General features: G+C 46.1%; 1 protein-coding gene across 1 annotated transcript in view; it reads left to right on the top strand.

Moving 5' to 3' along the window:
* LOC115475916 (phospholemman-like) overlaps positions 1-14432 on the top strand; it is a 228126-nt gene that overhangs the window by 11706 nt on the left and 201988 nt on the right. The window contains exon 2 of the mRNA XM_030211989.1: positions 5462-5526. Coding sequence (XP_030067849.1) covers positions 5469-5526 — 58 coding nt within the window. The 5' untranslated portion in view covers positions 5462-5468. The remainder of the gene's footprint in view (positions 1-5461; positions 5527-14432) is intronic.

The following is a 14432-nucleotide window of genomic DNA, read 5'->3' as shown; positions in this document are numbered from 1 at the left end:
AGCAAACCACTACTTGTATGTGTCATGAATTCAGGTATGGTGAGCCCTTAGACTGCCGATGGAGCTGCGGCAGACAAGTCACCTGGCCTGGCACAAGGCAGGAATCAGAACAAAACTGGACTAGAATAAACCAGGAGACTAGACAAGGCAGGACAGAGATAACAAGGAACAGTAGACAAGACAAGGACCGGATCCAGATGAGGCATGGAAAGCAAGGCAAAGGGCCAGTACTGGAACCCAAGCATGACAAGGCAATACTCGGAACTGGATTAAAACTGGGACTGAGACCCAGGCAATACAAGGCAAGGCAGAACAAAGGAAGACATGGACCTAGATTAAAACTGGGTCCAGAAAAGCACAAGACAAGGAATGGATCCGGACAGGACAAGATGAGATGAGGCAAGGCTAGGCACAACTGGACAAGACAGAGAGGCAAGACAGAAGCTAGGCAACAGGAACAAACAGAAGCAGTACTATAGACAAAGCAGTAGCCCGATTTGGCTTGCAGGCACAGGAACCAGGAATAAACTTGGCTTGGCAGGATCAGGAACCAGGAACAGACTTGGCGTGGCAGGAACAGGATTCAGGAACAGACTTGGCTTGTAACAGGAACAGGGTTCAGGAACAGAATTGGCTTGCAACAGGAACAGGATTGAGTAACAGACTTGGTTTGGCAACAGGAACAGGATTCAGGAACAGACTTGGCTTAGGAGGGACAGGAACAAAGCTTGGCTTTAGCAGAAAGCAGAAACAGGGTTAACTGTAGCAAGAGTCAAGAGTAGGGCTAGACTAAAAGCCGTAGCCAGAGGTAGAGTCAAACTGTAACAGACACCAAGAGCAGGGTTTGGCTATAGAGCCAGGCTTTCAGAAACAAAGTTCAGAAACTAGATGCACAGAAACAAGGCTTTCAGGAACAAGACTGTTTGTGCCTTTTCGTGCCGCCTCCAGAGTCTCTAATCACGGTCAGCACTACTTACACAATACAATTCCTCTCAATCGATATCTTAAAAGAACCAGACAACTGGTAGCACTATTTTAGACTGTAACCAAGACAAAAAGAGACCAAGGAAGCGCTCCCTGGGGTTAACACAGGTTTATTTAATTATCCAGAGATTAGGATAAAAAATAAGTATAGTCTAGTATAGAAAAGAGGAGAAAAAAACATGAAAGGACAATGGAAATAATCAGGTCAGGCTCTCCATCCCCTGGCATGGGGCAGAGTGCACTAGACACTGACCAACTTCTTATCTGGCAAAGACATAATATATAGAACTTTCTTTCCCTTACAGTACAAAAGAGCAAGAGAGAGGGGAGGGCTTCCCTCACCTCCTCAATTAGCATCCCACAGTCAGTCAGGATCTCCGGTCAATAAAGAAATACATAGCATCTGTTTTGAGGAAAACATTTGGTCTGTTTGTCCATCTTTACAGCTTTTCTCACACAAGGATATATTTCTCAGAACCTATGATCTTTTATCCCATATTCTAAAAGGGGCATGGGAAAAGAATTCTGTCACCTGAATTTCCCTGAGACCGGTCACACTTAATGGGTGAGATTGGGGGCAATTCAGATTTACAATTCACCTGGCTTGGCAAGAGGGGTGAGGTAAAGTGTAATTGCTATTCCAGCAAGCTCTGTTTCTCATGATTTGGAAGGAGAGAAGCCTTCATTCCTCTCTGTCCAATATGAGAAAATTAATTCTGTATATTAAATATTTGGAGGCCTTCCACCTCTATATTAAATATTTGGAGGCCTTCCACCTCTATATTAAATATTTGGAGGCCTTCCACCTCCTACAACAATCCTACAACAAGACTCATAGGAATACAGTAAGCAGGAACAAGACTACACAGGAGTAATGCTTCAAGAACGTGGTTCAGAAACAAGGCATTCAGGGACAAGACTCACAGGAACAAAGCTAGGCAGGAATCAAGGCATGCAGGAACAAAGCCAAGCAGGAACTGGATCTAAACAGGGAACACAAAGACAAGGTTAAAAGACCTCTTGCAAAGGCAAGACATGAGAGTTCCAGGGTGCTTTATAAAGGACTTTGCCGATGATGTCACAACTTAGAATGAGGCTTGATTGGATAGCAGGAACACCAGAGTGAGGCTTGAATAGCAGGAACACCAGTCTGGAGAAGCCACAGAGCCAGATTGCTGGAAAAAAGGTGAGTCTGGACACAGGGGCACAACCACAGCCATGTCAGTATGAAACGTCAAGCTGACAAGCATAGAAGATTGGGGCCTCAGTTCCAACCTCATGATTTGGTGTGGCTTTCCACTCACAATCTTCGACTGAAGACTCCTTCTACTCGATTTACTCCATGACTTGTGGGCCCATATCCCATTTTAAGACAAGTCAACTATCAGCTCAAATTGCCACCTACTTTGCAAGTACACAATACATTTCAGGTATCTTTCCTTAAACCAGTGGTCTTAAGAAAGGGTTCTTTGACTTCTTTGTCTTCTCGACCAGCCGTGTCAGCCTCCCAAGTGGAATATGAAGTTCGAGATATCCTTGATGTTCGATGCCTCAGGGAGCAACTTCAATATCTCATCTATTGGAAAGTGGAGAATTCTTGGGAAGCTGCTAATCAAGTACATGCTCTTGTATTGTTCTGACGTTTCCATCGACTATTTCCTCATAAACCTAAAATGCTGGACCTGAGGTAGGGGGGCCCTTGATGGGGAGGGGTGGGGGGGTGATGTTATGATCCTACTGGGACAGGCAGGGTAGCGACTGGATCTCACTACTGATTGGACATGTCAGGAATTGGGCTGACGTCTGAGGCAGCTGACGTCAGATACCAGACCCTATTTAAGCCTACCTCTGCCTGCATAGGACGCTCTAGTGTTATTTCCTTCAGCTGTGAGCTTACCTTGTTTCTGCATAGTCTGTGCATCTGGCACAGTGTGAATTCTCTTTTGTGTGGTTGCCATTACTCTCTTTGTTTGTGTTTGTTCTTTGAGTCTGTAGGAGCCTGCTGCCTCTGATTGCTTTGCTGTTGTTCAACTGTGTGCTGCTTCTCTGTGTGCTCTGCTGTTGTTTAGCTGTGAGCTTCTTCCCTGTGTGCTCTGCCTTTAACCTTTCCTGCTGTGTTTGCTGGGTGAGTCTGTGGGAGCTTACTTCCTTCGTTTGGGTTTCCCTTTAACCCTTTACCTACTGTATCTGTTGTTTGTTCCTCATCTAGGATGTCTAGCTTGAGCTGTCTCTCTGTGTGGTCTCCCTTTTACCCTTTACTTGCTGTAGCTCTTGTTTGGATCCTGTGAAGGTTGCTCATTCATTTAAATTGTGTGGCACAGCTTGAGCTGCCTCTCAGCATGAGTTCCCTTATTCTGGTTGTTGTTAGTATCTATGTATTTGATCTTGTGACCTTTCGTTGGTGAGTGCCAGTCCCTTCCGGGACTTCTCTCTGTTCTTTTTCCCTTCTCTTTTGTATGTTTGGGTTCCAGTTTGGACTTGCGGCTCGTATGTTTTGACTCTGTACATGTGGGTTCCAGTTTGGCCTTGCGGCCCTTACGAGTAGTCTATTACCCTTTCTGGTGATGCTCACTGGTCTCCCTGAGTGTGCCAGGCTTCAAAGCCCTTTGTCTCTTTATAACATGAGCTCGGTCTGCCCTAGGCCTCGACCTAGGTCCAAGGGCTCACGATCAAACCTATCATAGAAATGTCCTTGACCTGTCTATTTCACGCCCCCTTTTCCACCATGCGACTTAGGATATATGTTTAGAGAGTTCTACATGTAAATTCTAATTAATACCAATTAGTGTCAATACTTACTAGTTAAGGGGCAATTATCAGTGCTGATTGGCTTGTTAACTAATTAAGTTCCATGCGCAAATCCAGAATATGACTGGATTTGCGCACGTAACTTAAGTTGTGCTATATATAAAATCCAGGGGATAATGTTTAAAGTTTACTTCCTGGGAAAATCTGAACAACTGTGCAATACGGAATTAGTGATGAATTCGCCTTTCATGTAGAATTCTGCATTTGTTGCAACGAGGAAATGGCAGCATCGGTATGTGGCCCTCTGCATACCTATGAAAACTACAGCAAAGTGAGCCAGTATCTGCTGTGTTGGGTGAAAAACAAGGAGCCTGTAACAGCAGCATGGCCTGCGCAGCCAGAAGAAAAAACCATGAGGCAATGTCAGGGAGCCTAAGCAAGCCAAAGCAAAAAGTGAAAAAGTCAGGATGCAGCAATGGAAATTAGGGTCTTACTGGAGGGTGAGGAAAGACAGTTAACTGGAGGCAGGGGGTCGGGAGAGCTGTGCAGAAACAAAGCTAGGGCACTTGCTGTGTGGTGATTGGGGGAGAGAGAAAGCTGGGATGGGAAGTCCGAGCCTTGATCCAGGTGCGTAGCCAGAAGTTCATTTGGGAGGGGGGTCCAGGGGTGGACTGGGGATGGCTAGCATTTCTTCTTAGTTCCCCCTCCGCACTGCCACCATTGCTGCCATTGCCATGCACACCATCCCCCATCTTTGCTGGTGGAAATGCTTAAGCCCTGCCAGTCAAAGTTTCACCACTGGTGCTTCGCTGTCTAAGAAGTGGGGAAGTAGATAGACTGACCCAGCCTCCAACACCAGCATGTCTATGTATGCTCTTTTCAAACACATGAACTGAGCACGTGCAGTAGTGCTGGCATCAGCTGCTATAGCAACCTGCCAACTTACTGCTGCTCAGGCAGCATGGGCTGGGCTCCAGAAGGGAAACACTTCAGGTGGCAGGACTTGAGCATCCCCGCCAGCCATGTATTGGCTGCCACAATATGGAGGGGACCTGTGCCTGAACTGGGGGGGGGGGGGGGGCCTAGGACCATGAGGTCCCTCCCCCTCCCTCTGTGGCTATGTCACTGGATGAGACAGAGAGAGATTGAGAGACAAAAGTGGGGGAGATAGGAGGTTTGAGCCTGGGGGGGGTCTACTTTTTGGAGCTGTTTTTCTATATTGAATCTTAATTGTTACTCAAAAATGGTTGTTATATTGTGTTATGTGAACAAATAAAGTTTGTAGAATTCTAAAATACTGAGTGCGGAATTTGTAATAATTTTTACATGGAATTCCCCAGGAGTAAAAGTTTTACATTTATATTTAGTGAGCCAGTTTACAGGTTAAGGCTTGCTGAACGTGAATGTAATTTATATACAAAAGACTTATGTTTTGTAGCTGGCAAAGTATTAGGCTCTGCAAGTTCAGAGCCTGAATGGAGGAAAATCAGGACTGACTCAGACTGAAATGGAGAAGTATCGACTGGGTCCTGGAAACCTCAGTTTTGTTCCCCATGCATCACTCACTGCATGCCCATGAACCCACTAACAATCTCCCTATGCTCAGGTGGGGCAGAGACTCTGTCAGCACTAGTGATATTCTAGAAATCAGTGAAATAGGGTTCTAAATCTTGCAGGTGACTGAATTAGTGACTTGAGACCTTCATGCACTTTCTGTCTGTTTGTATAGGACCAGGATGTGGCTCCCTGCGCAGCTTCTTGTGCTGGCTCCTCTTCTTCTGGCTGCAGTGGCCGGTAAGTTCTATACTAAGACTCTTTGATAGATCACTCTGCGCTGAATGCCTAGACTAGTAGAGGGATCTGAGTGATGCAGAATATCCAACCCTTCTGAGCTCTGAAGTTGAAGGATTGTGTGTGTGTGTGTGGGCTTGGGGAAGGAAGAGTCATGTCTTTTCAGGAGTTGTTTCAGAACTCGTTGAGGTCAATCATGAGATTGATGATCATAATATTGAAGAAGAAGTAATAGAAAAGGAGAGTGATGTCCCAAAAGTATAAGAACATACTGGGTCAGAACAGTGGTCCATCTAGCCCAGTATCCTGTTTTCCAACATGTAACCAGCAGTGGCGTAGCCAGACCTGAGATTTTGGGTGGGCCCAGAGCTAATATGGGTGGGCACGCACTGTATATATAAGTATGAGTAGTGTCTGTTGGGATCCTACAAAATAATGCCTTAGAATTCACTTGATGATGGATTTCTAAGTAGTCTGCCCAACAGCTGCCCTGCATCAATATAACCACATACATACTTAATGGAAAAATTGATATTTTTAAATATAATTACATTATCCTATTATCTTAAAATTGATCATACGTATGTCTACTACAACGACAAACCTCTCAACACACATGGCAGGATCCTACAATATAATTACATAGGAAAAATATATTCAAATTCTGGTGGCACCTCAATAATAGCAATACAAAATTCCTTCACTACCAGGTGCTTTGTGAAGTAACACTAAAGCCTGCAAAGAAGCTTCTTAACACCAATTCTGAACACAAATACTAACAACAGTACTTTTATAAAGACAGCGGTGAATATACATAGCAGGAATTTGCATTCCATTGGAAAATTCAGACAAGTCAGACTCATAACACCACACATACAGTGGGGGAAATAAGTATTTGATCCCTTGCTGATTTTGTAAGTTTGCCCACTGACAAAGACATGAGCAGCCCATAATTGAAGGGTAGGTTATTGGTAACAGTGAGAGATAGCACATCACAAATTAAATCCGGAAAATCACATTGTGGAAAGTATATGAATTTATTTGCATTCTGCAGAGGGAAATAAGTATTTGATCCCTCTGGCAAACAAGACCTAATACTTGGTGGCAAAACCCTTGTTGGCAAGCACAGCGGTTAGACGTCTTCTGTAGTTGATGATGAGGTTTGCACACATGTCAGGAGGAATTTTGGTCCACTCCTCTTTGCAGATCATCTCTAAATCATTAAGAGTTCTGGGCTGTCGCTTGGCAACTCGCAGCTTCAGCTCCCTCCATAAGTTTTCAATGGGATTAAGGTCTGGTGACTGGCTAGGCCACTCCATGACCCTAATGTGCTTCTTCCTGAGCCACTCCTTTGTTGCCTTGGCTGTATGTTTTGGGTCATTGTCGTGCTGGAAGACCCAGCCACGACCCATTTTTAAGGCCCTGGCGGAGGGAAGGAGGTTGTCACTCAGAATTGTACGGTACATGGCCCCATCCATTCTCCCATTGATGCGGTGAAGTAGTCCTGTGCCCTTAGCAGAGAAACACCCCCAAAACATAACATTTCCGCCTCCATGCTTGACAGTGGGGACGGTGTTCTTTGGGTCATAGGCAGCATTTCTCTTCCTCCAAACACGGCGAGTTGAGTTCATGCCAAAGAGCTCAATTTTTGTCTCATCTGACCACAGCACCTTCTCCCAATCACTCTCGGCATCATCCAGGTGTTCACTGGCAAACTTCAGACGGGCCGTCACATGTGCCTTCCGGAGCAGGGGGACCTTGCGGGCACTGCAGGATTGCAATCTGTTATGTCGTAATGTGTTACCAATGGTTTTCGTGGTGACAGTGGTCCCAGCTGCCTTGAGATCATTGACAAGTTCCCCCCTTGTAGTTGTAGGCTGATTTCTAACCTTCCTCATGATCAAGGATACCCCACGAGGTGAGATTTTGCGTGGAGCCCCAGATCTTTGTCGATTGACAGTCATTTTGTACTTCTTCCATTTTCTTACTATGGCACCAACAGTTGTCTCCTTCTCGCCCAGCGTCTTACTGATGGTTTTGTAGCCCATTCCAGCCTTGTGCAGGTGTATGATCTTGTCCCTGACATCCTTAGACAGCTCCTTGCTCTTGGCCATTTTGTAGAGGTTAGAGTCTGACTGATTCACTGAGTCTGTGGACAGGTGTCTTTCATACAGGTGACCATTGCCGACAGCTGTCTGTCATGCAGGTAACGAGTTGATTTGGAGCATCTACCTGGTCTGTAGGGGCCAGATCTCTTACTGGTTGGTGGGGGATCAAATACTTATTTCCCTCTGCAGAATGCAAATAAATTCATATACTTTCCACAATGTGATTTTCCGGATTTAATTTGTGATGTGCTATCTCTCACTGTTACCAATAACCTACCCTTCAATTATGGGCTGCTCATGTCTTTGTCAGTGGGCAAACTTACAAAATCAGCAAGGGATCAAATACTTATTTCCCCCACTGTACCACATGCCAGCAGATTCTCTCACATTGGTCATATGCAGAACACATACCAACCCTCATGAATTACAGAATAGAGGACCAAAAATTACAAACTGTCCTGTAGCCCGGCATCAGCCCTTCCCTGCCCTACCTTTCCCTTCTTTTTTAACACTCATCTATCCCCATAGCCCAGCATTAGCCCTATCCATCCCTTCCCCATCATCTGTCCCGCAAGTAGGCATCACCTCTACCCTAGCTCCCCCACCCCTCCCTGTAGCCTAGCATCAGCCCTGTACTACCGTCTACCTGTCCCCCCCCCCCCCCCCCCCATAGTCTGGCATCTCCTCCTCCCTCTACCCTTAAGCTCATCAGCAATCAGCATTAAATATAAAACATTTTAATTTTTCATGCTTCAGCACTGCAGACATGACCCCCACCCAAAAGCCAACATAAAACACCTTTTTAAAATTATTATTTTAACCTAGGCACTGAACCCATCCCTGCCCAGAAACCCACCAACATACGTCCACACACCCCCCCCCCCCCGGCACTGTAGCAAAGAGCCCACCCTCACCCAAAAGTGGAGGAGTGGCCTAGTGGTTAGGATGGTGGACTTTGGTCCTGGGGAACTGAGGAACTGAGTTCAATTTCCGGCACAGGCAGCTCCTTGTGACTCTGGGCAAGTCACTTAACCCTCCATTGCCTGCCGCATTGAGCCTGCCATGAGTGGGAAAGCGTGGGGTACAAATGTAACAAAAATAAAATAAATAAATAAAATAAAGCCCACAATGACACATATTTGTTTTACTTGAGGAGACTTTGGGCTGAGGGTGGTGGTGATCAGTGGTGAGGCAGGGCCCAATCCCAGATTAGTTGAGTCCGGCCCTGAATAAAAGCCTCCCCAGTCCCAATCGAATCCTTCCCCGGACCCACTGCCTCTCCAATCCTTGCCCTGTTGCTCTCTCCCCTTTCATCTACCCACCGTAGCTGCAGATGCCTCCAGCAACAACAAGACCCGACCCGGCGCCTGTTTCTTTCTCCCTCTCTCCCCATTCATTCACCTGCCATGCAGCACGATCCCTCCCGTTGCATCTCGCTGGGTCCGCACTAACCGTTCCCCCCTTCCAGACCGACTTACCTCCTGTCCCAGCCTCTGCTTCAGCTCCAGGGCGGCGTACAGATACCCGCTGCGGCCCACGAAGAGCTTGTCGAAGCCGCGCAGGAGGTCTGAGGTCGGAGGGCACGCAGACGGGGCCCAGCTGCCGGAAGCGCTCCAGGGCCTGCTCGGCCGCCTCGGGCTGCTCCAGCGCCACGGTGCGATGCACTCTCTGCCTCTCTCTAAGCCCGAAGGTAGGTGGGCTGAATCTGATCTGATGGGATCGATCATCGATGATCTGAGCCTGAGCGTGAGTGCCCGCGACGCGATGTATGCTATGGTAGGCTGTGTGTGTGTGCTTGGGTGGTGGGCAGGCCTGAAATCAGAGCCTGTGGAGAGGAGAGATCAGCTGCCAGAGCACCACGGGTGCCGTCTCTGCCATCACGTTAGGCTGCTGCGCTGCTGCTGCAGTTGTGTGGCGCTTGGGTGGGTGGGCCTGTGCCCACCCAGGCCCACCTATAGCTACGCCCCTGGTAACCAGTTGTAGAAATTGTTTTAAATTGTTTACCTTACTGCTAGGCGAGCAGGGGGGTTGGGTGGAGGTGTCCTGGGTTGTCAGGGAGATATTTAGCTAGGAGGAATTCCTGCACATGAGCAATTCATACCAAGGAGATCTGCACTGACACCTGAAATTTTAAAAGTTTTAAAAACAAGTTTTAAAAGTATTTGCATTAAATCTATTTGCAGAATTTAGGTGCTAGGAAATGGGATTGGTATGCTATGTACTCAAATTTGTTTAAATCATATGCAAATTAGTCCATTTTTGGGAGGTTCTCATTTGCATATTTATGGATAAAAATTGATAGAAATGTTTACAGCCTTAATGTTAGGTCATGGCTCTGATCCAAAATGTGAAGTTTGATCCAAAAACGAAGGGTTTATCTACTGTTTCTGACTAAAAATTCCCATTAGAGTGTCTGTATGTTAATCTACATTCAAATAGAGCTCTCTGATTGAATGATCAGCTCCTGTTAAAAAAATCTGCCTGGTAACAGAGAAGGGGAGAGCAACTGAAGATTTGGCCAAGACAGGACCTGCATCTGGTAGCTCCGTGTGTAAAAGAGTTGAAAGAAAGAATTGTTGTTTGATCTAAGTTGACTGAATTTATAAGAGTGCCTGATTATTTATTTATTTATTGCATTTGTATCGCACATTTTCCCACCTATTTGCGGGCTCAGTGTGGCTTACAATACATTGTGAATGATGGAAATACAATTTGTTACAGTTCGGGTATGGGTTACATTGTGAAGAATTATGGGAAGACAAAGTCAAAGTCAAAATATCATTAGGGGAATAGAACAATAGAATATAACAATGGGAGAATGATAGGGCGATAGAACAATAGCAAGAGAACATTCGGGTATAACAATTTTGTCTGTGGGTAGAGTTTTAAGTGTGGTGAATATACGGGGGAAGAGAATTCAGAAGAGAGTGTATTGATGCATTTCTATTAGTGTGTATTGACTTCATGTGTTTTGATCCTTGCGATAAATTTTCTCAAAGAGATGAGTCTTCAATAGTTTGCGGAAGTCGGTTAATTCGTAGATCGTTTTCAGGTTGCGTGGTAGTGTATTCCAGAATTGCGTGCTCATATAAGAGAAGGTTGATGCGTGCAGTACTTTGTATTTTATGCCTTTGCACTTAGGGAAGTGGAGATTGAGGAAAGTTCGGGATGATCTTTTAGCATTTCTGGGTGGCAGGTCTATTAAATCAGACATGTATGCAGGGGCTTCACCGTGAATGATTTTGTGAACTAAGGTGCATACTTTAAAAGTGATACGTTCCTTGAGTGGGAGCCAGTGTAGTTTCTCACGTAAGGGTTTTGCACTTTCGTATTTTGGTTTTCTGAAGATGAGTCTGACTGCTGTATTCTGGGCTGTTTGAAGTTTCCTCAGTATTTGCTCCTTGCAGCCTGCGTATAGTGAGTTGCAGTAGTCCAGATGACTGAGTACGAGTGATTGCACTAGGCTGCAGAAAACAGATCTTGGAAAGAATGGTCTTATTCTTTTCAGTTTCCACATGGAGTAGAACATCTTTTTGGTTGTGTTGTTTGCGTGAGTCTCAAGTGTTAGGTGGCAGTCAATAGTGACTCCAAGGATTTTTAAAGTTTCTGAGATTGGCAGGTTTAGTTTAGGTGTGTTAATAGCGGTAAATTTATTCATGTTGTATTGGGAGGTAAGTATGAGGCATTGAGTTTTTTCTGCGTTCAGTTTCAATCGGAATACATCTGCCCAGGTGTTCATGATGTGTAGACTTTGGTTGATTTCGTTGGAGATTTCTTTAATGTCTTGTTTGAAAGGAATATATATCGTTACATCATCGGCGTATATGTATGGGTTAAGGTTATGGTTTGATAGAAGTTTTGCCAAGGGGATCATCATTAGATTGAAAATAGTTGGTGAGAGGGGGGATCAGAACTGTCCGGCCCCATCACATGAGCCAGTTGTGCTTCAGACATGTAGCCCCAAAGGACCACTCTATATCCACATTCCCTCAACCTTTCATCCGTTACTAATGCCCTAATGCCCTTCAATGTAGCTGTCACATCCCAGGATGCTAACGAGAACCCTAGATCCTGCTCCCATTTATGTTTAAGGCCTTCATAGTGTCTCTTAGGCTGCCGCCGAACCAGAGCCCCGTACAGATCTGAGACGGAATGTCTCTCTGTCTGCAGTTCCTCAAAAAAGTCTCAAATTGTTTCCCCCATCCGCCCCTTCAGGGCTGCCTGATCTGTGCATAAGTGAACCTATTACCCCAGTCGGCCCCCACCTTGTCCTGAAAAGCCTTGAATGTCATCATTACCCCATTTTCCGATAGCAAATGTTCCAACTTTGTGACGCCCAATCCTTGCCATCTACCAAAAGTCGGGTTGTCCAAACCCGCCTCGAACCCTGGGTTGCCTACAATCGGTATTTGATCTGTAACGTGCGGGTGACCTCCCATCTGCCTCATCCACCATTGCCATGCCTCCCAAGGAGGCTGAAGTATCATGCTTTTTTTTAAATTTAGGAGGGAGCAGGCTCCGAGGCAAATGGAAAAGTGCTATTACATCGTAAGGGGCAAACAAAGCTTGTTCAAGAGTGGTAGGTGTGTAATGTTGTGTGGCATTGAACACGTCTCCCAAATGGCGTAGCAAGCACGCCTGATTGTATAGGAACACATCCGGAAAGCCTATACCTCCTTGTTTCCAGCTCCCAACTAACATATTCTGGCTAAATTTTGGATTCTTCCCTGCCCAGCAAAACTGGCTAAAGAGACGCATTACCCATTTCAAATCCTTACGCAATAGGCAGATAGGTAGCGCCTGCAAAACATACAGCCAGCGTGGGAACAGCACCATCTGTATTAGGTGTATCCGCCCCATTAATGACAGTGGGAGGCTCATCCAAGATTCTAATTTGTCTTATGTGCTCAAGTAATACTTTGACATTTAGTTGGTATAACTCTGAGGTATTCATTGTGAGCCGAATTCCTAAATATTTAAAGGACTCCCTGGCCCAACTCAATGGGAAGCTAGTCCCCCAGGCCCTCTGGGTCGCCGCTGATGAGACCAAGGCTTCAGACTTGTCTAAATTTATACGGAAGTCTGCGTAATCACCATACTCACGAAACGTCTCTAGTAGTGTGTCTAGTGACTCCCTCGGGTTCGCGAGATGAACCAAGAGGTCATCCGCAAATGCTGCAATCTTGAATGTACAGGACCCCACCCGGATTCCCTGGATCAGAGGATTTCCCATGATATCTCTAATAAGGGGGTCCAAGACTAAGACGAAAAGCAGGAGGGATAAGGGGCATCCCTGCCTCGTACCCCTCCTGATAGGAAAGCTCTCCGATTCGAGCCCGTTTACCCTCAGTGTTGCACTATGGTTGGCATATAAAACATGAATCGCCTCGACAAATCGCCATGAAAATCCATAGCCTTCCAGGGTATCAAAGATGAATTCCCAATGGACTTTGTCAAAGGCTTTTTCCGCGTCGAAGCTGACTAACAGTGATGCTATTTTCCCTTGCGAGCTTTGCTCTAACGATGTCATGATTGCCCTCAGGTTTTTTCTCGCCGCCCTACCTCCTACGGAACCCACCTGGCTTTCATGTATCAATCTAGGAAGCAACCTCGCTAAGAGAGATGGGGCGATATGACGTCGGCTCTAAAGGGTCTCTCCCAGGCTTAAGCAAGACTATTATTTGGGCTCTGTTCAAATCAGGGGGCATTGCTTGTCCCTCTACTAATTGGTTCAGGAATCTAGTAAGTGCTGGGACCACACCATTATCCATTAATTTATAAAATTCCTCCCGAAAACCATCGGGTCCTGGAGCCTTCAACCGTGGGCTTCGGGCTATGGCCATGCTAACTTCGTCCTCAGTAATTAGTTGATTGAGGTGGTCTAGCTCCTGTGGCGTAAGTCTTGGCAATGCTAAATTTTCTAAGTACATCTGGTTGGAAAGGCCCTCCTCCTCCGGAGGGGCATACAACTACTTATAGAAAGTCCGAAAGGTGTCGCAAATTGCCCTGTCCGATGTGTGAAGACCTCCCCCCCCCCCCTTTGTCTAAGCGCTAGGATATTTCTAGTCCCTCCCCGGGGGGTAATTAACTTAGACATCACCTTGCCCGCTTTATTGGCATGCTTATATAGCATGTATCTGTAGTAGAGCTGAGACTTATGTGCCCTCTCTTGCAGGAGTTCGTTCAAGGCGGTTTGGAGCTCTAGTACTTGTTGCTTATCCCCCCCCCCCCCCCCCCTGCATGCTTCTCACCATAGCGTTTTTGCGCCTGGCAAAGCTGTTTACTCAGACGTATGGTCTCTCTGTCACGCGCCTTCCTCACGAAATGCGTGTGACTAATGACTTCGCCCCTGAGAACCGCCTTAGCTGTTTCCCAAAAGAAAACAGGGTCGTCTGAATGTTCCTGATTATGTGTACTAAATTCTGCCCTGCTAGCATGTAAGCAGCCCTTTAGCACTGGATCCAAGCTGAACTCCAAAGGGAATTGCCATCTATGCATCTGTTGAGTCATACCCTTGGGTATCCATTCTACCTTGACCCAGGCATGGTTGGACACCGCGTATGGTCCAATTTCCACCATTGTCACCTCCCCAAACATCTGACATGATGTCAGGACATAGTCGATACGTGACTGAGTCATGTGTGCCCGTGAATGGTGAGTATAATCTTTCTCGCCTGGGTGTAATACCCGCCAAACATCAATAAGATCCAACAACTGGCTCATCCGCAAAAGACCTCTATTAATGTAATATGAGGAGGCTGTCCCCGGAGCTGATCTGTCCAGAGAGGGTCCCAGGCTGCA

Source organism: Microcaecilia unicolor, chromosome 8 (assembly GCF_901765095.1).
Source record: "Microcaecilia unicolor chromosome 8, aMicUni1.1, whole genome shotgun sequence".
Classification (NCBI taxonomy): Eukaryota; Metazoa; Chordata; class Amphibia; order Gymnophiona; family Siphonopidae; genus Microcaecilia; species Microcaecilia unicolor.
Note: the sequence above shows the minus strand (reverse complement) of the source record. Positions and strands in the feature narration are given on the sequence as shown.